The sequence below is a fragment of the Salvia miltiorrhiza genome, chromosome 8 (genome assembly GCF_028751815.1).
Source record: "Salvia miltiorrhiza cultivar Shanhuang (shh) chromosome 8, IMPLAD_Smil_shh, whole genome shotgun sequence".
Taxonomy (NCBI): Eukaryota; Viridiplantae; Streptophyta; class Magnoliopsida; order Lamiales; family Lamiaceae; genus Salvia; species Salvia miltiorrhiza.
Window position 1 is genome coordinate 27,882,056 of NC_080394.1, and position 26,678 is coordinate 27,908,733.

Below are 26,678 nucleotides of genomic sequence, written 5' to 3' on the forward strand. Positions count from 1 at the left end.
GTCCACCACGGCACCACCGTTGTGCTGATTCCACCTTCCATTTTAGAGACCAAGAGGTAGTTTGCTTAGCATATGCGAATTTTATTTGTGAGATGAAACCCACTTTGCTGATTCCACCTTGTGATTTGTGAGATGGGAGTCAATTTTATTTTTCTTTTAAACCATATTATCTTGCAATTGGTGGGAATGGACGGTGGAGTTAATTTGTGGAGTCAATTGGTGGAGTCTAAAGTGGACGGTGGAGTTAATTTGTTTTGTGAATTGTGATTATGACATTCAATTACAATTTTTTGTGAATCAATTAATTTCGTTTATTAATTTGAGAATTGTGATTAGGACATTCAATTAATTCCACTTTCCATTTCAGTTCAGAGACCAAGAGGTAGTGTCTTGAGATTTTTTCGCCTATTAATTTGTGAATCAATTTCGTTTATTAATAGGGTATGACTTATTTATCTATTAATTTCAGCTTAGCAATCAATTTATGAATTTGAATTAATTTAATTTTATAGGAAATTGAACGTTTTTTTTTTTTTCTAAAAAACGTAGAGGTGAATCTTCAAGTGCTTCAATTACACCTTTTATTGGAGCAAATGTTGAAGCAAATGTAGAAGTCGAAGAAAATGTGGAAACTGAAACAAATTTTAGTGAATATGTTCGTGATCCGGGATTAAGGAAACCAATTGATGAGTTTGATATTGCTATTCGAGATCAAGAACGTAGAGAATATTGGTCTATGGGGCCTTGTCAAGTAGTTGGACATACCTATCCAAAGACTGAATTCGGCACTCAATTAAGAAGTTTTCAAGATGCGTGGTATCAAAAGTTTGTGTGGTTAGAGTATAGTGTTGCAAAAGACGCTTGCTTTTGCTTTTGGTGTTATCTTTTCAAGCCACAGGATAAAGCGAGTAAGTATAGAGCAGATGCATTTACCAAGACATGATTTAGCAATTGGAAGAAGGCCTTGGTTAAATTTGCAGAACATGTTGGAAATGCAGATAGTAGTCACAACAATGCCAGAATGCAAATTGAAGCCTTTAAAGATCAAAGACATAGTGTGGCATCTATGTTAGATCAAAAGCTCGTGAGTTGGATGTTGCTTACCGCGCTCGTTTGACGGCTTCATTGGATGTGAGTCATTTTCTATTGAAGCAAGGAATGCCTTTTCGTGGAAACGATGAGTCAACTAGTTCTTCAAATCGAGGTAATTTTCTTGAGTTGCTTCATTGGTATAGTGATCATAATGATGTTGTTTCCAAAGTTTTGGGTTCAAATGCTCCTGGTAATAGTCAAATGACTTCTCCACAAATTCAAAAAGATTTAGCACGTGCTTGTGCTTCAGAGGTTACACTTGCTATAATTAATGATATTGGGAAATATACGTGATGATACAAGTAGCTCTGAGGTTAGAAGTACTGCAAGAGGTTTGCTCCGGAAGATGAATGATTATGAGTTTGTGTTTGTGATGCATTTGATGAGATATTTGTTAGGAATCACAAATGAATTGTCATATGCATTACAAAGAAGGGATCAAAATATTGTGCAAGCCATGATTTTGATTGATGCAGTGAAATCTCAACTACATGACTTCAGAAACACTGGGTAGGAAATAATTTGTGATGAAGTCAATAGATTTTGTGAGGTGAATGTTATTTCTTTGATTGATATGGAAGACACGATAACACGACCTGGTTATAGAAGGCAGAGCATCACCAATGATCATTATTACCGTGTGGAGATTTTTACAGAGGTATTTCTTTTAATTTCAATATTTAATTCATTTTATTTATTTTAATTTTTCATGTCTTAACAATAAGTTATTATTTATTCTTGCAATGTTATGTTGTTGATTTAATCATACAAGAGATGAATAATCGTTTTCTGAAGCTAGCACCGATCTACTTAGATGCATGGCATGTCTTGATCCAAGAGATTCTTTCTCCCAATTCGACATTAATCAACTCATGCGTTTTACTACTTGGTACCCTGAAGACTTCTCCGCAGGTGATTATTTATTATTTTTTACAATAATTTCATAATATCTTTATTAATGTGAAATCCTTAACAGGTGATTGTTTATGTCTGCCACAACAACTCCGTAATTTCATAGTACTTGTGCGGCATCATCCTCGTATTTCTACGATCACTGATTTGGGAAGTTTTGCTCCAGAAATGGTTAAAAGTGGCAATCATTTAATTTTTCAATTAGTCTATCGTATGATTGAGTTGACATGGTTTTACCTGTAGCTCTAGCTTCTGTTGAGAGAGCATTTTCTGCAATGAAGCTCGTCAAAAGTGATTTGCGAAATCGTATGCAGGACGAGTGGATGAATGACAGTTTGATCGTGTACATTGAAAAGGATATTTTCTCAACAATTGATAATGAGAAGATATTGCAACGTTTTCAGTCGATGAGTACACGTCGCAATCAATTGTCATCACTTTCTCAAACAGAAAACAACTAGTTCACCAAGTATTTATTCTTAGGTTATTTGTAATGTATTGAACTTTATAGCTATGCTATTTCAAATGTATTAGAACTATATTATCTATGAAAATGTTGTTTATTATTATTATTATTATTATTATAAAAATGTCTAAAATGTACTGAATGTCCCCAAAAAAATTTCCGGGCCCCCCTCCCAAAAATTCCTGGCTCCGTCCCTGCCCATAGGTGTATTCCCCCCCTCCATACACCTATTCGAGACCCTCGGGGACCTAACAATTGGTATCAAAGCAGGTTGTTCGCAAGAACACACTGTATCTGATTAGGTTCTAATTGAACTAGATCCTTTTCTCAAAGGTCTCGAAAAAGTTTTCTCTTTCAATTTGTGCTTGCTGTTTGTTCTATCTGTTGTTATCTGTTCTCTCTTTTTTGATGGAGACTAACCACAGTAGATTATCTTCTCTACCTATGTTAGTATTGAAAAATACGACATATGAAAGTTTCGGCTTGAAAGCTTCCTCACCGCCCAACATTGCCGAATGTGGGAAGTCATCACCAAAGGACCAATCACCATCACCGAAACCGTCAAACGGGTTCCTGTGATCCACGACAGGATCCTTACGATGAGGTCCAGCCAAAGCAAAAGGCAGACTTCACCACCGAAGAAAGGAAGCAAGATGAGCTTGACAACCTCGCCAAAAGCATCATCTCCGGCACCGTTCCCGACAAGCATGTCATGAAGATCATCAAGTGCGGAACTGCAAAGGAGATGTGGGACATTCTTGAAAGAATGTGCGTAGGTTCCGAGGAAATCAAGGAGAATAAGCTATCCATAACTTGCCAGAAGTTCGACTCCTTCCTCATGCTCAAGAATGAATCTGTCGAAGAATGGAACTTAGATTAATCAAATCTTGAATGAAGTTCAATCCATTTCTAAAGATAAATACACTCAACGAGAAATTAACCTGAAGATTCTTCGAGCACTGCCACGAGGAGAATGGCAGATCTACTCAGTCGCTCATCAACATAAGCCAGGATTCAGTCAACTCCCGACAAACAAGCTTTTCTCTGACCTCATGGCAAATGAGTTCGACCTTCAGAGAAATCTAGGAATCAAGAAGGCTGGAGGATCAGACGAAGATGGTCCATCAACCTCAAGATGAGCAGCACTGAAAGCCTCAACAAGAGAAGGCAAGAAGCAAATCAAGGAACCAGCGGAACTCAACCCTGAGGACTTCTTCAGTCAATATGCTTTGTTGACTGAAAGATTCAACAAAATGGAGTCCAAGTTCCGGAAGTACAGAAGGTTCCACAAGCAGTACTTCAAAGGAAAGGAAAGAGAAAGCAACTCCAGACATTCCATTGATCGAAGCGGAGAAAGGAAGTCAGCCGCTTGCGACATCAAAGACATGGAATGCTTTGGATGCAGAAAGAAAGGGCACTTTCGAAATGAATGCCCTGAACTGACTCAATCTGAGCGCAGAGAGCTGAAAGCCAAGAAAGATCGCAGCTTCTCGAAGAAGAAAGCGATGGTTGCTGACGATGCTGATTATTCCAAAGACACATCAGAATCATCCGACTTCGACAGCACCAGCTCAGACGATGAGAGTCAAGCCCTGATGGCCAATGGATCTGAAAGCGTGGCTGACAACAGCTACGACAATGGAATGAATGGCTCAGAGGTAATCTCTCATTCAAAAACTCCTTATACGGATAACTTCCTGATGTTTTCAGGAGACCACTCAGAATCTGGAGAAAGCTCATTCGATGAAACTGATGAGTGTAATCAGCTCATGACTGATCACTATCAGTTGAGGAAAATGTTCGAAGATCTCCTCAAGCAGAATCAGAAAATGGAAAAGGAGATCAATGATGAACGAGCTAGGAATCAGAGAATCATCTACTTTCCGGATGAAACTTGTCTTGATCAGCTAATCATGGAGAATAGTCGACTGGAAGAAATGCTCAGAATCTCCAACTCGGAATGTGATAGAGCATCTCATGAGATCAAGAGGCTCAATCACAAGCTGGAAGAAACAGTCAAGGACTGCATGATGAAGTCACCCATGATGAGCAACTTTCCATCAAAAGGTCTTGTTGAAAGCATTGGAGGAAAGGTTGCAGTTGACAAAGGAAATAATATCATGATCATTTCAAAGGACGATACTTCTGAAGTCACAACATCAGAAGAATCAAGAGATCATGATATGGATGAAGTTCGCAAACGCAAACTGATGGCAAGATCAAATGTTCCACCTCCACGGAGCTACAGACGAGCAAAGGAGGCCCCCAACCAGATCACACTACTGAGAAGACTGGAAAGCAGATTTCAGTCAAAGATTGGGGAAGGAACATCAGGAATAAAAAAGAATCTTCCTCACCAGTCCAGGGGAAAGAACGACCACATCAGTCAGAGACTGAAATCAGTTCAGTTTCAGAAAGAACAACATCCATGGAGACAAAACAATAATGAGTCCAGACGAGCCAAGCGACATCCACGACGACAAGCAACTGGACATCATACGACTCATGTTCCATGACATCAGTCAAGTCTCCATCAGTCTGGAAAGACTCGAGTATCTCAAGGAATATACTTCACTGAGCAAAGAAGACCTCAACCACTCATCAAACAGAACTCCTACAAGAGTGAGGTCTTCAAAAGAAAATCTCAACAGAAGAATGCTCGTGTGCCAACTGAAGCGCCAACAACTTCAGTCAGACGTTCAGCAAAGCGCAAGAGATCAGCCAGACCAACTCTGAAGCAGATATGGGTTCCAAAGGGAACTCGAGCTAACATCGAAGGACCCAAATCTTGATTGGGTACCTGAAGTAACTCTTCATTGCAGGTCAAAATCAGGAAACACAAAAAGAAGGAAGAAGTTAAAGCTTCAATCAGAACATGGTATCTGGACAGCGGCTGCTCGAAGCACATGATGGGCTACAAAGAATATCTATCACAGTATGTTGAGAAAGCTGGATCCAAAGTTGCATTCAGAGACAACTCAATCAGAGAGACAAAAGGCTATGGTGTGCTCAACATGGGTAACGCCAGTATCAGTAATGTTAGCTTTGTTTCTGGTCTTTAACATAATCTGTTGTCTGTGAGTCAATTTTGTGACAGCAGTTTCACAGTGAAGATCAAAAAGGATGAATTCACTGTTAGAAACAATCAAAAGAAGGTGGTTCTGAAAGGTTTCAGACAAGGAAGACGTTACGTCGTTTCATGGGAAGACAGCCCACCTGAAACATGCCTCATCAGCAAAAGCAGCTCGGAGCTCAACTGGCTGTGGCACAGGAGACTCAACCATCTCAACTTCAAGACAATCAACAAGCTTGCTAAACATCAACTGGTAGAAGGTCTGCCTTCTATTGTGTTCCAGAAGAAGTAAGAATGCGAAGCATGTCAAAGGGGAAAGCAGACGCGAATGTCTTTCAAGTCAAAGTCAGGACACTCCTCAGGAAGAATTCTTCAATTACTTCACATGGATCTGTTTGGCCCAATCTCTCTAAGAAGCTACAACGGTAGGAAGTACACCTTAGTTGTTGTGGATGATTATTCAGGATATACTTGGGTTATCTTTCTCTTCAAAAAGAAAGAGACACTGGAAGAACTGCCAAAGCTGCTGAGAAGACTGAGCGTGGAAAAGGAAGTCAACATCATCAGCATCAGATCAGATCGTGGGACTGAGTTCCTCAATACTGTCATTCGTGAGTATTGTGATGAACAAGGAATCAGTCATCAAACTTCTGCAGCAAGAACTTCTCAACAGAATGGAGTTGCAGAAAGAAGAAACAGGTCTTTGAAGGAAGCAGCAAGGACGATGCTAGCCGAATCAAAACCCCCTTGAAGTTTTGGGCCGAAGCAGTCAACAACGCATGCTACACGCAGAATCGCTTCTTCCCCACTCAAAGACATGGAAAAACTCCATACGAGGAAACTGAAAGGTATGTCCAGAACACTGAAGGTTCCAAAGCTAAAATCCACAACACCAAGCCCTCTACTGTCTTGGTGTGAGGACTAGGAAAAGATGAAGATACTGAGAAGCTTCAGTATCAAAAGATCAGCCAAAGGTCTGAAGTTCAGACTGGAGCCAATGCAGATAGCATCAGTCAAGGGGGAACTCCAGTTGCTGAAGATCGAGTTGAACGTGCCGAAGCAGCTCCAGCTCAACTCTCCCCTGCTCCAGAAGGTGCTTAACACTTCAGAACCATTCTGACTGAAGAAGCCCCACCATCTCCAGAAAAGATCAAGAAGTATCGAAGATGGTTTGAACTCCACTCAAAGGATAACATCATTGGAAAACCATCAGATGGCGTCAAGACTCGAAGATCAATGTGCAACCTCGTCTTTGACATCAATCAGAACTGCATCAACGAAGATAAGATTTTCAGCTGTTTCTTATCATCTTCAGAGCCCAAGGATGTTGAAGAAGCTCTAAAGTCCACTCAATGGGTCATCGCAATGCAAGAAGAACTCAATGAATTCAACCGGAATTCAGTTTGGGAGCTTGTGGATCGACCAGATGATGCATAGGTGATTGGTTTGAAATGGATTTTCAAAAACAAGAAAGACGAAGAAGGAAACGTTGTGAGAAACAAAGCAAGGCTTGTATCAAAAGTATACAGTCAAGAAGAAGGAATCGACTACGACGAAACGTTCGCTCCAGTTGCCAGATTGAAAGCAGTCAGACTCTTCTTAGCCTTCGCAGCTCACAAAGGTTTCAAGGTACACCAAATGGATGTGAAGTGTGCATTTCTTAATGGACTGCTCACCGATGAAGTCTATGTGGAACAACCTCCAGGCTTTGAGGTTGCTGGACCAGAAAAGGTGTACAAGCTGAAGAAAGCGCTTTATGGCTTGAAGCAAGCTCCAAGAGCGTGGTATGATACTCTCTCAGAGTATCTTGTTGAACAAGGTTTCAAGAAAGGATCTGTGGACAGAACTTTGTTCACTCTCAAAGAATGAGAAGATCTCTTGCTTGTTTAGATTTATGTCGATGACATAATTTTCGGATCCAAATCCGAACCCATGTGCAAAAAGTTTGCTGACATCATGACCAACAAGTTCCAAATGTCCATGATGGGATAAATGAATTTCTTTCTCGGATTGCAAGTCAAGCAGACCAGCGAAGGAATACTGATCAGTCAGTCCAAGTATGCCAAGGAACTGATAGCCAAGTTCGGTATTCAGCACATGAAATCAGTCAAGATCCCAATGAACACAAACTGTAAAGTTGATCCAGGTTCAGAAGGAAAATCTGTTTCTTCGATGAAGTACAGAGAAATCATTGGATCATTGTTGTATTTGACTGCGAGCAGACCAGACATCGCATTTGCAGTCGGGGTATGTGCAAGATATCAGTCACATCCAAATGAAGCTCATTTGGATGCAGCAAAGCGAATTCTGCGATATCTCAAAGGCACACCCAACTTAGGATTGTGGTACCCAGCAGACGACGACTTCAAGCTCACCGGATATTCAGACTCAGATTTTGCTGGATGCAAAATTGATCGCAAATCAACCTCCGGAACCTGTCAATTCCTAGGCAACAAGCTCATCTCATGGTTTTCAAAGAAGCAGACTTCAGTCGTCATCTCCACAACTGAAGCTGAATATGTTGCTGCCGGAAGCTGCTGCTCACAACTCTTGTGGTTAGTCCAACAGTTGAAGGACTATGGGATAGACGAAAAGGAAGTCCCAATCTATTGCGACAGCTCCAGTGCTATTACAATCTCCCAGAATCCAGTTCATCACACCAGAGTCAAGCATATTGCTATTCGACATCACTTCATCCGTGATCATGTCAAAAAGAAAATTATCTATGTGGAATGGATTCCAATTGCTGTTCAGAGAGCGGACTTGCTGACCAAAGCTCTTCCAGAAAAAAGGTTCAACGATCTGTGTGGAAGGATCGGCCACATCAACCCTGAAGAGCGATGCTGTGTTTGAAGATTTTCTCAAACAGTCATACTAACTGGTGGTCAACCAACTACTGTTCTACGACCGCTGACGTGGAAAGCAATGAAGTCAAGCGCTCATCTGAAGAGAAGCCATCCTGATGATTCAACCAGGATCAAGTGGTATCGACTGGCTACAATGATCAGTCGATCAGTAAGTATTTTTAAAGCTTACTATTTAAAACCAGTTATTTTAGTTAAGAGCCTTGAGTCTTAATTCAAAATCTTTCTCTAACTGATCAGTTTCTTTCAAAACCTTTAACTGATTGTTGGAAAATGGAATATCCGAGAAGGACAAGTGTTTTAAAAGGAAAAATCTGTTTTGATTGAACTTGTCAAAATCTTCTCTAAAAATCTTTCCAACCCGTTGCCTCTGTGATAAAATTTCTTGAGAACCTCATTAACATGACATAATGCAATGATACCTCTCACTTTTTTTAAGCTTCAGTCCCCTGCAGTGACGGCGGACGTGAATTTTTCTTCAAATACATTTTAGGCACAGTTTTCGAAAAACTTTTCATCTTCTTACTTGGTACAAATTTTGTCTATTTATACCATGTTGTCTTCACTCTTTTTATGCATCAACTAACAACTCTCCACAGCCTTCACTGTGAGAAAAATTTTCAATCTTTCCAAAGTTGCAGAGAAATTCTGTTCCGACTAAAGGAGAAATCTATGACTGCAAAGTCATGGAGTGGGAGAATGACGCTCACATACTTGGTCTTCACCGGACCCTTCCACTGGATCTCAACGTCTCTCCGACGTCAAAGTTTACTCTACCCTCACTTGTATCCAGCGAAGCGAGTGTCTTCTATCCTCATGCCCGGACCATATGGCTTGAAGTAGCTGTCTCAAGCAGATGGACTTCACATGTTCTTCAGGCGAGCTTCTCACCTTTTTGTGAAGCTTCCATGTGGTGCAACAACAATGAGCAGGAGCTCGTTGTCAACCGGCTCAACATCGACAGTGCTAGTCCTCACGACTACCACTGATTCGATTTTTCATCCTCACCTTCTCTTTCCTCCATGTATGACGAGGCGCGTTTTGATCTAATTCTTTCATCAAAGCCTCGCCATGCATTTCCTTCGTTTCTCCTTCCCACCTCTCGCACTCCTCTAATTCTTCCCTCCTCGTTTGTCTCCTCGCCCTCCAGATCGTATGTATAGCTGCATCTCATGATTATCTCTAAGATGCTATGCATACTTTCCTTTTCTTCACTTTGCTCTTCCTCATCTCTCCGTCTCCATCACTTCTTCGTCTTCCCTTCTCATCTCTCCACCTCTCCACTGGCATCCTCTTCCTTCTGCATCTCGGGATCTCTTCCCCTTTTCAAGTTCTCCCACGAGTGCTTGAGAATCGAAGTTGAAGTCCCATCCGATCATTGCCTCTATCATCAGCTCTCTTTTTTATGTTGCCAAAAAGGGGGAAAGTCAGAAGTCAGAGAGAAACCTTCCCTAAGGTTGCTCCTGTCCCTTCTTTCTTGACTGAAGATGAGACAGCAAAGGATCACCAGAAGATGTAAGGACGACGTTCCAGTAAAGACCTCAACTCAACGGAAAACAAGTGAGAGTGGAACAAGCTTAGGAACATGAAGACACGAAGACAGAAGATGAAGATCAAGAAGTTCAAAGGCGCAACCAAGCAGACTGCTGGAGTCCATGGGTTTCCCATGTTGTTTTTGTTTTTCTTTTTACTCCAATGTAAGTCTTGCTCTGTACCTCGACTGATGGCTTATCAGTCTTTCATTAATGAAAAGAACTTCTTTTTGATCTCAGCCTGAAGACAATGACTCTTTGTCCAGGCTCTGATTATGTTTTTCTGTCTTCTCCTTGTTCTGTTTTAGAACTGTTTCATTCTTAACTCTAAGTACAAGTTTTTAGGTTCTATTGTTAAGGGGGAACTGTTTTCACCCCAGTTTTAGAACTTGTGCTGTGCGTTCAGTCTTTTTATTGTCTAGAACTGCTGTATGGTTTTGGCATCATCAAAAAGGGGGAAATTGTTGGGAACCTTGTGGAATATCCTAATCCTTGTTTTGATGATACCAAAATTCATAGGTCGTAATTGTAATAGACTAGAACTGTTTTGAACTCAAGTGTTAGAGTTCGTTTCTAGTTTAGCTTGCGGTTCTGAAGACTGAAGACTGAAGGACGAAGGACTGAAGACTGAAGATACCAACTGAAGTATCAGTTGAAGAATCAGTTCGGAACTGATTACTTAATGCGTGCCGCGGACTGATACTAAAGTCAAGTATCAGTTGAACATTCTTCCTCGGACTGATCTTCCAACGTTCAAATGAAGCCACGTACTCACAAAAGTACAGCCGCATTAAATGCAGAGATCTCAGGATCTTATCTCTGCAGAGGTCATTCCTATTTGGTGGCTACTTTATTAGAGACGTCACATCTCATGTCCCTCAAGAGAGCCGTTTCTACCAGACAAGGAACCTAGAAGATTGAAGCCTCAGCCCAAATTCGAATTGCTCTCCAACGGAAGAAATCTTGAGGACGTTCTACGCCAACGGATCTACTCAAGAGTTCTCCTACAAATAGCGCTCGAGGATCACTTCAACCTTCACCGATTCAACAACATAAGCTGAAGCTCTACCAAAATTGCTACTCAGCCTAAAGCTTAACCTCCCCAAAGCTTGAATCGAAGAAGAGAATTCCAAAGCCAAAATCAGTCACAGCTGATTACACATTCTCTTAGACCTTAGGCAAACCTCTGTTTACCCAGAAGCCAAGGTCAAACTTGCTCCAAAGAAATTGTTCTTTGCAGTATAGTTGGCACCCGTTCAAACCTCCTTTCAGACAGAAAGATTTGAGTGTTTGAGTGATTCGGAGTTCAGGAAGGTACTCTGACTCTGAGAGTCTTAGCGCGAGTTGTGCTAAGCAAGAGAAATCCGAAACGAGTGAAGTGTGGGTACTGAAGAAGGGTTTTCTTCAGTGGTACGGTTGTGTGCACCCGGCAAGCACACGGTTTGGTTTGCAGTGCACCTGTTAAGCACTTGAGGAGTGGATTGTTGGTCTGATCAACCGACCGTGGATGTAGGAAAGGGTTTTTCCGAACCACGTAAAAGTCTCTGTGTTGTTTATAGCTTTCAGTTTTACTTTCCTACTTGTGTTGTTTCAATTGATAAACTGAATACTGAATAACTGCAAAGAGAAACCTAAGACCAACAACGTGCTCAACCGAGGCTATTGCGAAACTAAGTTTAATTTCCGCTGCGTATGATATCAGTCTGACTGATCTATCTTTTGATAGTCAGGAAGAGTGTTATCATCTCTGTTTTAGCAAACTCGACTGAAGCCCATGAGTGCATCAGTTAAGTTCCAGCAACTTAACTGATAACTCTTTACTGAAGAGCTTTCAGTATCAGTCGTCAACCCTATTTGGTCAAAACTGTTTTCAGTTAACAGGCGTCACTATTTGCGTGTAAAGTTTCGTTTAGATCTCTATCTGGAGATCCCTCACTTTGAGGAAAAGAAAAATAGCACATAGGTGTATTCCCCCCCCCCCCCCATACACCTATTCGAGACCCCCGGGACCTAACATAAACTCTTTCAAGGTGTTTGTCAAAATAAGCTTTTAAACAACTTATAAGCTCTAAAAATAAGCTCCAATATCTTATAAGCTTCCTAAAAAAAATAAGTTCACCTATCCAACTTTTTTTTATATATAATCTTATATGTAACAATTATTTTTAAAATATTGTTCAATTATATTTTGTTATTTTCATTATATACCCTCTCAATTTCATCTCTGTTCGATTTTCTCTCTCTAATAAAGATGTTCTCTCTCTTGCTTAGAAGCTCAATTATTAAAGCATTTTGACAATTTATAAACTCTTAAAAAACTATATCTTATATGTATTCTCCAAAAAAAAAAAAAAAAAATTGCATCTTATATGCTTTTAAAACATCTTATAAGCTATAAAAGCTTATAAACTTTTTAAAATAAATTTAGCCAAACACCCTCTTAATTGTGTTTTACTCTATTTTTATTTATGTCTGAATATATTATTTTGAAATTTAAAATAGAATAGTATTAAAATAAGTTTAGCCAAACACCCTCTTAATCGTATCTTACTCTATTTTAATTTATATGTCTGAATATATTATTTTGATATTTAAAATATAACAGTATTAACTATTAACTATAAAACAAATTAAAGTCATAATTCAAAGAAATTAATTCGTACAATAATAGTATCAAGTAGACGGCGGGTACTTGAATATATGGAGAGAACTGTTCACAATTTGAAGCCCAGGTCCAAAAAGTGGCTGCATCTGACGCAGGCCCATTACAATAAGCAAAATATTAAAGAAATGAGACCTTTTGATATTTTAGAAAGCTTTACGGAAGTAAATAAATTTTAGGGTAAATATCATATTAAACCTTGAACTATATCCGTTTTATCAAAAATACCCTGAAACTTTCAAAATGTTCTCTAAACCCTCAAAGTATCAGAGTTTTATCAAATATTTCTCGCATCTCTTTTCCGACCACCAGAAATATGACGTGGCTCATCGGATGCCACAGTGTAATTTAAAATCTATTTTTTTTAATCCATATCATTTTTTTATTCTCTCTTTTTTTTTTTAATTCATGTCATTCTTTTATACATACACTCCAATACTAAATAAAATGAATGAATAAATAAACTTAATCCGGCGAGGAGCCCTACTCGATCCAATTCCAATTCCACCATGCCAGATTCTCCCCAAGAAAACCAGCAGCGCTGCGCGCCGCCGCGGCTGATGAGCCAGAGCCAGAAGAAGCTCCTCCTCTTCTTCCTGAAATGCGTAATCATGGCAATCGTGATGTCCCTCTTCCTCTTCTTCCTAGGGTTCGCCGCCATCGTGCTCCTCCACTTCCTCTTCATGTCCAACACCTTCAGCCGCTGCTGCACCCGCCTCCTCCACCCCGCCCTCGTCGAGGCGGATCCCGAGCCGAACTTCGAGGCGCTTCTCCCCGGCATCGCGTATTGCCTCGTCGACTCGCCGTAGGCATCGGACTGCGCGATTTTATTGGATTAGCCTGAGTCGCCTTCTGCCTCTCCCTTCATCCCAGTTCCCTCTCTAATTCCTCACTGGAAGCACACAATTGAAGGGAAACCCTCTCTGATTCCTCACTGGAAGCACACAATTGAAGGGAAAATATCGAGCCCTAGCTCCTTCATCTGAAATTTCCGGTCACCACCCAGGGCTTGACGCCGCCGCGCCTCCCTTGGCCGGAGATCGCAGCAGCGCTAAAGTCCTTCCTCTACTCACGGATCGAGCCCTAGCCTTTCGATTCAGGTCAACATCGACTCTGCTCTCTCTTCTCTTATGTTCTAGATTTCTGCCGCTGCTGCTGGAGTTTGCTCACAACGCTGCCGCGCTTCCTCTGTTGGGGACCCTCGCCTCCCATGCGGTTGTCGGAGGCCCCTCCGTAAGCCGAGGCTGCCGCCGCTCTGGTCCGACGCTACGGCGTCCTTTGTGCCATACCGGCAACCTCTTTCTCCGTCGGTCTCGACATTAAGGCAGCGGCAATAGATGTTGTGCCTTTCTCGCCCCTTTTCAACTACACCCGATGAGCCCTAAATTAATTTCCAGGATGGATTAAAAAAAGAGAATAAAAAAATAACATGGATTAAAAAAATGAATTTTAAATTACACTGTGGCATCCGGCGAGCCATGTCATATTTCTGGTGGTCGGAAAATAGATGCGGGATATATTTGATAAAGCTCTGATACTTTGAGGGTTTAGAGAGCATTTTGAAAGTTTCAGGATATTTTTGATAAAATGGGTATAATTCAAGGTTTAATATGATATTTACCCTAAATTTTACGCCAAAATTAATTTTACGGAGTACTAATAAACTAGTTATACCATCTCCGATAGATTAAGAGTGCGTTCATTATGGATGGGAAAAGGAGGGATACTTGAAGTGAAAATAAGGAAGGAAAAATGGTAAATTTCTTTTTTGTGTAAAATATGTGAAAAGAAATGAGACATTTAAAAGCATAAATTTTTGTTATCCCTCATTTTCCCACATTTGCTCAATCTTTTGATTTGTTGAAACTATATACTTCGTGTTCCTATTTTAGTATTGATCCTCATCTCTTGAATCTTGGCTCAATACAATAGATATGTTCAAATAATGATCAATCGTTCATATAATTAAACTAAATAACAAAAAATGCGAAGAAGTAATGAAACCCAACAAGCAATTAATTAAATCATAAATTTAATTCATCACAAATTCACTTAAATGCAAGATATAAGAAAACATAATTAGAAATGCAAGAAAATAGAAATTTAAAGACAAATCTTATAATCTTGATCTTCAATTGTGTAGCCTTGATGAGCTTATATATTTTCAAGCTTTCCGCCTATTCTCTTGGTTGAAATGTTGTTTTTGAGAAAAATGATGAATAGAAGAAGAGAGAAAAAATGGTAGAGAAAGATAGAGATGAATGATGAATTGGGGGATGTAACACCCCGATAACTTAGATTTATTTTATAAGTTTAATTAATGGTATTTTTTTGTATAGCTTATTATTATTATTATTATTATTATTATTATTATTATTATTATTATTATTATTATTATTATTATTATTAATGATTCCTATTAGAATTAGAACTCCTTTTATCATCTTTATTCTTTATCTTAGTAGGAGATATACATAGAAAATAATTTTTTTATATTTATCAAAAGCTCTTTAGAAACTAGTATAAATATGGGATCTATTTTCAAACCCTAAAAGAGACGGACACACTAATTAATTAGGATTTTAGAGAGCAGAGAGGGCCAGAAACGTGTGGAGTCAGATTTTCGCAGAAAATCAAGTTCTGACAGTTTCGGGAGAACGACCATAACTTCCTCCACAGAACTCCGATTCAAGCAAAACAGGCGGCCATGGAAAGCTCTCTCGAAGACGAAGAAGTCGTATTTCTGGGCAAAATACGATTTAAGGACGTTTGAGGCTTCAAACGAAGGCTTGAAGCTGACTGGTCTGTTCAGCTGCGATTTTGACGAATTCTTCTGGTGCGGCGCTATTAAGACCTTCATTCCGGATTTGATTTATTTAGCTTCGACTTTAAGGTGAGGGATTATATGCTTGTTGTTATATTCATGTATGTTTGAATGTGCTTTTAGTTCATATTTGATTATGCTTGCTCAGCTACATGTCTATATACATGCTCAGAATATCATGTTCAAGTACATGATCAGAAACGCAGAATATCATGTTCAAGTACATGATCAGAAATTCAGAATATCATGTTCAAGTACATGATCAGAAACACTCAGAATTCAGAATATGTGTATGACAATGTGAATTATTTGCATGTTTATGTGTACGTGAATATTTGCATGGTTTCTCACTGAGTATATTTTCAATATGCTCACCCCCTTATCTTCTCAGTTTTGCAGTTATGGAGTTGAGGTGGCCATGGAAGTCGAGAATGACTAGAGATTTAGTATTTCCATAGAAATTTAAGTTGAACTTGTTAAGTTTTAATTTATTGTTTTTTTTTTTTTCATGTTACTACTTTAGTTTTAGCAAGTTGATTTTAAATTAGTTTAAATTTTGATAGTCAAGGAATTTTATTTTTAACTATTAGTTTTTCAAGATTTTAGTTTGAAAAGTTTATGAAAATTGGGGTGTTACACGGGATGAATGGAGGCTAGGGTGAAGATTGAGTTTAAAATTATTTCAGGCCATTATCTTAGGGCGATTTGCAAAAGTAGGCCATTATTTTTCGCACTTGCAAAAATAGGCCAATTATTTTAGTTTTTGGTATTTTTAGGCCACATGTGTACCCAATCAGGCTATTTTGGGCCACATTTTGACTCCAAAAAGTGGCCTATAAATGCTGAATTGAGCTCAAATGTGGCCTAAAAATGCCAAAAACTAAAATAATTGGCCTATTTTTGCAAGTCCGTAAAATAGTGGCCTATTTTTGCAAATTGCCCTAAGATAATGGCCTTCAATAATTTTAAACTCGTGAAGATTGGTCCAAAAACTCATTTGGAAGTGTTGTTTGGATGTAATATAGTGTAGGGAAGCAAAATGAGGTGAAAAGGCTAAAAATAGGGTGAAAATCGAGGAAGAATAGGGGAGAAACATGTTTTTGGAATAGGGGGTGTCGCCCACAACCACGAGGCCCGATCGCGGGGACGCACTATCTCGCAGTACGTAGGAAATGTAGGGGTCCTGCCCGCAACTGCAGGAGTTGACTGTTGGCCTTAGTAACTTCGTCTAATATTTTGTTTCGACTATGTCTTTCTGATTGAAAACTTGATTTTCAATCCGTTTTTGCCTACGAATTTGTATTAAGCCGAACTTCAATTCTCATGAAGACCATTCTTTCTAGTTTTGACTCATGTTTCTGGCACTAAAATAACCCAACAAGCATAATACTTCACAATGTAAGGAAATTAAACTCCAAGCTTGTTTTTTAAATACATATATATATATATATATATATATATATATATATATAATGTTGAATGCATTGAGAAATGAGAATGTGTGCGAACACACATAAATAAATCAATGTAATGCTTGTTGGTGAGAATCCCAAGTGCCAGACGTTAGGTTTCTGGTTTAATTACTAACGTTGAGACAATATTAATTATTAGAATCATCATTAGTTACACTAAATTAAAATAAACTAATCTCAATAAGGAAGGAGATCAAATAATGATATACTAATAAAGGTGCAATCGAATGAGTCGAATCAAATCGAATATTATTATTATGAAGTTTTATTTGTTTATTAATGAGTCAAATCCTTAAAAAAATTATTAAATTTATTCGAGCCCAAACAGACTTTCTACATTTGAATTTAAATTTCAAATATTAATTATTATGTACTATTTAAAAATAGATATTTTATCTATAATATCATAACATGATATAGATAGAAATTTAATACAGTTGATACTAATTATAATATAAAGATATAAATTGTACTCTCTCTGTTTGCCATAAGTATAACTCTTTGGATGAACACAGACTCTAATAAAATAGTTAGTTAATATATTTTTAATAGATAAAGGATCTCCACATATATAAAATTAGTGGTTGAGGTTGAATTAAGTGTGGGCCATGACTAGTTTTTATGTAAATAAAAATATTTATAAGAGTAAGGTATAAGGGTAGATAGTGGGGCCATATCTTAAAAAAAAAAGTGTTATGCTTTAGACGGATGTCACAGCCCGCCCTAACTATGGATAGTTAGGCCGAGTGATCCACGACTAGGGATGGGGTTAAAGAAGAAGGGGAAGAAAATGGGCGTCATTTATAGCCGTAAAACTTACTCATCTTAATAAAACTCGTCATTTTTATTCATTAATACTCAATTGAAAACAGTCTATGAAAGACAGCATAAAACTTAATTAATATCATTAATCAAGTTATACATCGTATGAAACCATTCTCTTAAGACTCAAAGTATGACATAACATACTATAACATCAACAACATCTTGCAGCGGAAAGTAGCTAGACATATGTATGAAGACATATTCTAGACAGGTTAACTATTTATTAATAACCCTGGAGACTCCGCTCATTGCAGCACCATCATCACATCAGCTCAACCTGCACATTTAGAAAACATATGCAGGGCTGAGTACAAAAGCACTCAGTGGGCACGTATGCCTAGGTATAAAAATACATGCTTCAAAACTGTAAATTGTCATGCCATCATAAACAGTACAGCAAGGGAGTTTTTCGCTAAAAAGGCCCAAGCTTACTAAGTTCATTTGTGATTCTTAAAGTTCGTCTGATCAGACTAAGTTCTTTTGTAATCTATCATATCTGAAACTGTGTGCCGGAGAGGTGGCCACCTCTCACGGTCACTTGACCGGCCAACCCGCTAGATGACTCACGGTCACTGGTGTACACTAGCCCTGGCAGGATAGCTATCAACTGCTCAGGACCCGAATTCGATTGCATCATTGGCAAAGCCAAAGCAGATAGATATCATACTAAAATTGAAACATTTTATGGCAAGACAATAGTTGAAATAACTTTAACTCAAAGATTTTGTCATGAAATAACTTGCTTGAACGTAACATTTAAACTCATTTGATATATATGAAACTGAAATTAACAGTTAGATCATCTCATGCATTCATTCGTATAAGAGGCCTACGACACGCAGGGGGATCTCTATATACGTATAGTAAAAGTAATGCCCACCTCGTTGTGTCTCTGTATCAATGAGTAACGTCACTCTCTCCCTCAAGTCGTTACTTCCCAAAAGGACCTTCATCGTTATGAAGAATTGGTGAGAAGTTATAAAAGAAACCTCGATTAATAATCTAATTTCTTTTATGAAACATTAGTATCTCTAATGTTCATCTCTCTTGATTGTTAATCAATATAACAATTATTATCTCTCGTCATTACTCATTAATTATAACATCCTTATGTTATAATTAGCAGCGCTTCAATTAAAAGAAATATTTAACACATCGAAAAGTCCACTTTCTTAGCAGATCTATTCGCTCTCATCTCGTCTAATTAACCAATTAGAAAGTTAAACTTTCCATTAGGCATGTATTTGAGTCACGGTCAACAAGAATCGACTATGCTCAAATTCTAATTTCACTAAAAATTTCGACATGACCTATTCATATATAATGTCAGCCACGAGATTTCAACGCGTGAATCTCACTACGTGAACTCGTCTCTCGACTCAAAACTTAACATCTTGACATCTTTTCAACGCAAACCAAACAATTCAAAATTATCAAAACTCTTTATCAGTAAACTATCATTTATACTCGACACCAATTGTTCGAGTGTCAGATACCAACATTTATGTGCGTTAATCATAACTCTCACAACTCACACCATTTAGTCATATCGTATCATCCATCAAAACAAATATAATCAAGTTATTTTCTAGAAAGTTTTGCTGTTTTTGTGTCATCTTTAAAAATTCATAACAACCAACTCAATCATCATAAACTCTCATACCAATTGATCTCAAAAACTCCATGAAGTGTAGTTCACTCTAAAAATGGTAGTTAACCAAAAAGGTTAAAGGTTTTTGGAGATATTGCTCTTTTAGTGCAGGCTGTCAAAGATTGACAGTTTCTGCCAATTTTGTTTAGGCCATTAGAAACCAAGGCAAACCTTAATAAAATTCCATCAAATTTAATCAGCCAAAACTAAAGGTATCCTTGAAGATTTGGTTAAAATTTCACAAGAGAAAACGTTCATATGATCTGCCAAATAAACAATGAAACTCATACACTTTTACTGTTGGAAAAATATGACAGCAGAACAGGGCATTTTTGAAATAATAAACTGCTCTGTTTCAGAGGTCATAAAAATCGAAATATTATGTTTTTAGAAAAGTATTGAAGTCTAGTTTCGTTTAAAAAAAACGGTGATGCAAAATCCTTCATGGATTAATAGATATAAACGTTTTTGTGAAGTCTACCAACAGTTGACAGATTCTGTCAAGGATTGTTTCAAAATATCTTTAAAATACCAAACATCATCCAAAAGACATGAAATTTTGCAGCGACGAAATACACATATCATAGATAAACATACTAAAATTTCAGAGCCATCAAGCAATGAAAACTCATCGAAACATAAGCTTGAAACTGCTGTAAAATTTTTACAGAATTCCAGTTTTAATTTCGTTCAACAATTATCATCCATAAATTGTAAATCAATTAGCATGCTCATGTGATATCGTAGAACACATATACGCAATAATATTCATTATGCAACGTCCCAAACTTCACGAATTTAAATAATCATACTCTAAAAACTTATACAATTTTCGTGCTTGGAAAAATACGAATTTAATATATATCGATTCTAGCATACCCTTAAGCACAAATATCAAGTCAAAACGATCAAACAAAAATCGAAAGACAAGCTAATATGTGAAAAACGGGGCTGCCCTCATGGGTTTCATAGCTACGGTTCGTTCCGTTCTTACTCCCTTCATTAAACATGCTCAACATCTACCCAAGAACAACATACTAAAATTTCACGACGATCCGACGTCGTTTCAAAATAAAGTCGAGAATCGACGTTTTTCGACGTCGACGAAAATCGAAAAGAAAACCATCAAAACGTAGGTAGAGATCTTACCTACTTAGATACGTGTTCGAAAAGATGATCGGGGCTCGTCTTCTCGCTCAAAACGGAGCTCAAAAGCTCCAACTCCTCAACAATGGAGATATGCGTGAGTTGTGTGTGTGTTTAGTGTGTGTGAGATAATTAAAAATTAAAAGTGAGGGGTGTTGGCTGCTAACAGCCGTAAGTAAGTGAGGGGAAAGGGGTTTGGGTGGTTGGGGGGTGGTTAGGGGTAGGGTAGGTTAGATATTTAGTCGTTAAATATCTCATTTCGTCTCGTCTCGTCTCGTCTTAACGACTAACTACCCATACTCTTCGTTACTCGCCCTCTCAACTCCTACTCACTTTCATTACACTCGTAATTCTATATAAATATAGAAAACGCATGCCCGTTCTCGAAATTCTGATAAACGAGCTCGGTTCGTTTATCGAGAAATCCCGATTTACTATTCACTCATCGTCCAAAAATAAAAACTTTCATTATTGGACTCGTATCGAAAAACTAAGAATATTTCTCGACGACGTGCACGTAAGATTTTGAAAGTCGACAAACAGACGAAATAGCAGTATTTTTACTATTCATCGTCAAAAAGTCAAAAATTTCAAAAACGTCTTAACGGACTCAGATTTCACTTCCGAGTTCACCGTTCTCATTCAAATAATTATCTCGAATTATTCAAATACTCAAACTCAATTACGGATATAAAATCCCACATCATCCAAACATCATCAAAAGAACATCTCAACATCTTTAAAAAAAAAACAAGAAAACTTCATATAACTCCTCATCTCTGTACAAGTAATCAAACAAAGGATACCCTAATTACTCAAACTCAAGCAACTAAACACGTCATCAAAAGCCCGGGTATTACATACCCTCCCCCTTAAAATAAATTTCGTCCCGAAATTTGTACCTCCTGTAAATGTTTCGAGTAGTTCTCTCACATCTTATCCTCAAGCTCTCTTTCCACTTCTTTCTAACTGTCATATCTCCATTGGACCTTATCCAATGCAATCGACTTATTACTCAATTGCCGAATTTTATGATTTAGCATCATCTGAGGTCTCTCTTCATAACTCAAGTCTGGTTCTAAGATCATTTCTTCTTAGTAAACCACATGGTTTGGGTCGAAAATATATATCCTCTCAATTGTGACACGTGAAACGCGTTATGCACATTTCCAAAGCTAGGTGGCAAAGCCAACCTATATGCTATTGGACCTATCTTTTGCAATGTCTCGTAAGGACTTATAACTCTAGGTCTAAGCTGTCTTTTAACTCCAAATCTATTCATCCCCTTTGAGGGTGAAACCTTCAAGAAAACTTTGTCTCCTATCTCGAAACTTTGTCTCACATCTTATAGGCAAACTCAATTAGTGGCAACACATTCTCCCGATTTACTCCTCTATCAAGGATAGTAGTTCTTATCATATCTTCTATCGCCTGCTATGCTAAAATTCATCCTTGTACCCAACTCTTTCTGTAACTCATCCAAAAATGTGATGAAATTTATTTATTTTCTCTTTCTGAGGTGATCTACACCGGTACTCAATGCAATCTTATAATCTCACGAACGTACAATTGTGCTAACTTATCTGGTCCATACGCGATTAGGATCGGTAAGAAATGTGCAGATTTTGTTAGTCGATCTACAATCACCCAAATTGCTGTATTTCCTCTTTGACTTTTGGGTAAAGCTGTCACAAAATCCATCGCTATGTGATCCCATTTCCACTCGGGAATCTCCAACGGTTTTAACTTCCCATATGGTCGTTGGTGTAATGCTTTCACTTGCTGACAAGCTAAGCATCGCTCTACAAACGAAGCTATGTCTCATTTCATTCCGTCCCACAAAAATCTATTTTTTTTTACAACCTGATACATCTTTGTGCCTCCTGGGTGGGCGGTGTAAGGCGTGTCATGAGTCTCACTCATGATCGTATTCTTAAGTTCATCATCGCGGGGAATGCATATTCTCCCCTCAAATAAGATAGCATTGTATGATGCTTTTTTGGTAACTCTTGAGATCTCCTGCTCTTATCATTTCTCGTAACTTGTTCATTGTCTCATCTTTCCTTGTGCTTCAATCACCATTTTCCTCAAACTAGGCATCGTCGCAACAATACTCGCTATCGTCCCTGGTGGTTTTATCATCTCTATCTTCATCTTGTCAAAGTCCTTTATAAGCTCATCCTCTCTCGTGAGAAGACATCCTAACTTTGACGAGACCTTTCGGCTCAATGCATCGGCTACTACATTGGCCGTGCCAGGGTGATAATTAATGTCGCAGTTAACATCCTTTACTAATTCGAGCCATCACCTTTGCCTCGTGTTAATATCCTTATGCTCGAAAAGTATTTCAAAGTTTTGTGGTTCGTGAAAATCTCACATCTAACTTCGTAGAGATGATGTCTCCAAATTTTCAGGGCATGCACAACGGCTGCAAGCTCTAAATCATGCGTTGGATAATTTATCTCGTGGGGTCTAAGTTGTCGTGATGCATAGACTATAACTCTTTCTTCTTGCATCAAAACACATCCTAGCCCACTCTCTAACGCATCTGCGTAGATGGTATACTCTTTATCCATTTCTAGGACTATCAGCACTGGTGCTGTAGTCAATTTCCTTTAAGCTCTTAAAAACTCTTTTCACACTCCTCTTTCCAATTGTATTTAGCTTATTTTCTAAGTAATTGTGTCATCGGTTTTGCTATCGTGGAAAATCCTTCAATAAACCTCTGATAGTATCCTGCTAAGCCTAAAAAGTTGAGAATCTTGTTAGGCGTAGTTGGTGATCTCCACTCATGTACAGCTTGTACCTTGACGGGGTCAACTTTAATTCCTTCAGATGATATAACATGTCCTAGTAAAGTTACTTTGTTCAACCAAAACTCGCACTTGGTGAATTTGGCAAAAAGCTTCTCAACTCTTAGTGTTTCCAACATCGTTTTCAAATGTTTTGGAGCTCCTGCTCATTCTTCGAATAAATGAGAATATCATCTATGAAAACTAGGACAAATTTATCCAGTTATTGATGAAAACTCAATTCATGTGATCCATGAAAACTACTGGTGCCTTCGTCAAACCGAATGGCATAACTATGAACTCATAGTGCTCATACCTCATTTGAAAAGCTGTCTTAGGTATATCATTCTGTCAAAATTTGAACTGGTGGTAATATGATCTCAAGTCAACTTTCAAGAAAAATGCGCTCCTCGTAATTGATCAAACAAGTCATCTATCCTCGGCAAAGGATATTTGTTCTTGAGTGTCGATTTATTCAGCTCTCGATAATCTATGCACATTCTCAACGTGCCATCCTTCTTTTTGACAAAAAAGGACTGGTGCTCCCCACAGGGATACACTATGTCTAATAAAACCTAACTCGAGCAATTCTTGTAGCTGAATCTTCAGCTCTTGTAGCTCCTTAGGCGCCATTCTATAGGGTGCCTTCGACACTAGTGCTGATCCAGGTTCTAGGTCGATAGTGAACTCCAACTGTCTTGTTGGTGGCAATCCTGGTAAGACCTCGGGAAATACATCTCTATATTCCCTTACCACTACTACATCCTCAAAGTTTTTACTTGATTCTCCTTCATCATTCAAGTAAACTAGGTAAGCTTGTGCTCCTTTCTTCTTTACCAATTTCGATGCCTGAAGTGCCGAAATGATTGAAATTCTCTTCTTTCTATCAATGTCGTGAAAACATGTTTGTTCCTTCCCAGGTGGTTGGAAAGTTATCTGTCTCTTCTTATAATCAATCGGGCCAAAGTTCTCTGCTAACCATTCCATCCTTAGAATAATGTCTACGTTCCACATAAGCATTAAGTGCAAGGTTCTTGCTTTCATCTTTAGGAATCCTAACTCAAGCTCTAAGTTAGAAATCATGTGAGAAACTGTAGTAGCTCTTCCTACAGGAGTGATTACTCTCAACTCGGGACTAGCTTGTTTTGGTTCGAGTTTGAAGGTAACATGCTTCAACCAATTAAAGAATGCGAAGCTCCTGTATTAAACAGGATTCTAACTGGTGCATCCAATAACTTGCCCATACTACCTTAAAGTCCTGCCTTAAACCAGCACTTAAAACTCAGACATCTCTTCATCATTATCCATCTTCTGATGAGCGAACGTGTTAGCTCACAGAATTCTCGATTATACTCTACAACCGATTTCTTTCCTTGCATCAAACTTCGATAATCAGCCTCTCGCTGCTTACTGTACTCCTCGGTACATACTTCTCAAGAGTAGTCTTCAATTGTTCTCAGGTGTAGTTTACCAGTTGCTCGGGTGTTAAAGTCCTCTGACGTGCCTCTCACTGGTCTTATACATCAAAAGAATCTACTAGGATAACTCAAAAGTTGTAAGGGTTCAACCCTAGAATGACATTAAAACAAATTGTTCAAGAGACTCAAATGAATGACCAGAGGGTGGAATGAAGTAACTACCAGGTCGAACAAAAATGACCTAGAGTAAGAACCCATCTGGCTTTTCAACAGAAAGTTGAAACACGTGGGTTTATAAACCCAAAACACGTCTACTGAGATTTGGATCATGCGGACTGGCCAGGTCCAACATAATCACTCCCCAGTCACACGGGATATACTATCCCGAACTTGGAAATTCTGTGTCTTCTAAACCCTCAACATACTATACATAACAAAACTTAAGTTCACACCAGCAAGCTAAAAGCTTAAACTCAGGGTCCTATGTTCTAGACTCTTGTTTCGAAAGTTCAATATTTTTTTACTCTCCTCTCATGTTGCGGTGGTGGTGGCGGAGTATTATCCCGCCTATCCTTCACATCACACTCTTGATGACATCTTTGAGGCATTTTTGAAATCACAAAAGGAAAACTCAACTCGACCAACGCTCTAAGCATCCTCAAAACTCAAGTTCAATTTACTAACTCCACTTTAAGGAAAACCCTCACGGTCACCTTAACATTCATCTGTAAGGCAATAAGCACTCACGAAATGCTAACAAAAAGACCACTCTGGTCAACCTAATATATCCATCAGTAGAATGCCTCTTTTTAGAGGGCTTACATAAAGGGGTTATTTAAACCCTACAAAAACCATAGTATCTATCGTAATGTCCCTTCTAAACCGACACCATTAATAGTACTATGTCTCGGTCTGGACCTCCTACGGTAATTGCTACCAGTTAACTCATCTAGTTGCTACTTTAGCACACTAGGAACATCCATCTACTTAACATCAGTAGGGTACTATATTCGCATGCTTATCTATCATCATGTCAAAATCTCAAGTACCAGTATCTCCTAAGTAAGTTATATACATCGCAATGTAATTGCAACTAATCAAAAACGAGGGTGTACCGCGCATACTCTCAAGATCATCCTTAGCTCTAGCCTACATCGACTTCTCTTCTCATCCTCATCAACTCTAGCCCTCCTCGGCTACTTCTCATCCTCATTATCGTTTATCATTTTATCATCTTTGGTAACTGATACTCAAGGATCGACTCGATATCTACTACACTCTTCTAGAGTCCCTGGTAGAAAACAAGCATCCGGTCAGTAGATCCGCATAGAAAATCTGGGTATCTGTAACAAATCTCATCTCCTGTGGGTCCAATGCTCAAGACAACATGTCCCATCATATTGAGTGGCTTTCTTCCTTGCTCAATCCTACCACTCGATTGGTAGCACAGGGACTAGGTGCACGATGCCATCCAGTCTAGTAACAACCATAAGGCTTTCATCCTTTCATAGTCTATGAACATGTGTTTGAAAATCTGCTAGGGTATCTCTGTACCACATACTGTACGCCTCGTCCTCGTATCCGATCTTTCCTGAGTTCGATCTCACAACAGTCCACTTTCGTGCAGTGCCAATAGTCCTGGCCAACCTATAAGGAGAACTTAAAGGTGACTCTAGGAACTAACTCTACTTGGCTCCAGCAACAGAAATAAACAAAACATAACTTAGCAAAACTCCTATTAAGTAGTACTGTTATCTTAAAACTTAAGCTCAAAACATCTAAATTCTCATCTCGTCCCATCTTTACATAGTAGGTAACCTCTCTAAACAATGATATTAGATCCCTTAATCTAAATCATCGTGACTCAGTAAGACAACTCAACAATTCTCTCTCAAAGCCATCTCCAAAGACTATGGCTCATGATACCTCCTCAAGTACCATTAAGGTTG

General features: G+C 38.6%; 1 protein-coding gene and 1 long non-coding RNA gene across 2 annotated transcripts; one reads left to right on the top strand and one right to left on the bottom strand.

Annotated features, from left to right (window-relative positions):
- Window positions 1-1,910: 1,910 nt before the first annotated feature.
- On the top strand, window positions 1,911-2,465 carry LOC130998270 (uncharacterized). Its single transcript, XM_057923702.1, has 2 exons — window positions 1,911-2,004; window positions 2,248-2,465. The coding sequence occupies exons 1-2, from the start codon at window positions 1,911-1,913 to the stop codon at window positions 2,463-2,465; spliced, it is 312 nt and encodes a 103-aa protein (XP_057779685.1).
- Window positions 2,466-17,773: 15,308 nt separating this feature from the next.
- LOC130997450 (uncharacterized) lies at window positions 17,774-20,700 on the bottom strand. Its single transcript, XR_009093086.1, has 3 exons — window positions 20,523-20,700; window positions 18,603-18,669; window positions 17,774-17,999 (listed from the first exon to the last, which is right to left on the bottom strand). It is a non-coding gene; the product is annotated as an uncharacterized LOC130997450 (long non-coding RNA).
- Window positions 20,701-26,678: the final 5,978 nt, after the last annotated feature.

Coding starts and splice junctions, on each gene's coding strand:
- LOC130998270 (XM_057923702.1), top strand. CDS start 1,911: ATGGCATGTCTTGATCCAAGAGATTCTTTCTCCCAATTCGACATTAAT. Junction 2,005..2,247: donor CCCTGAAGACTTCTCCGCAG/GTGATTATTTAT, acceptor TTTTACCTGTAG/CTCTAGCTTCTGTTGAGAGA.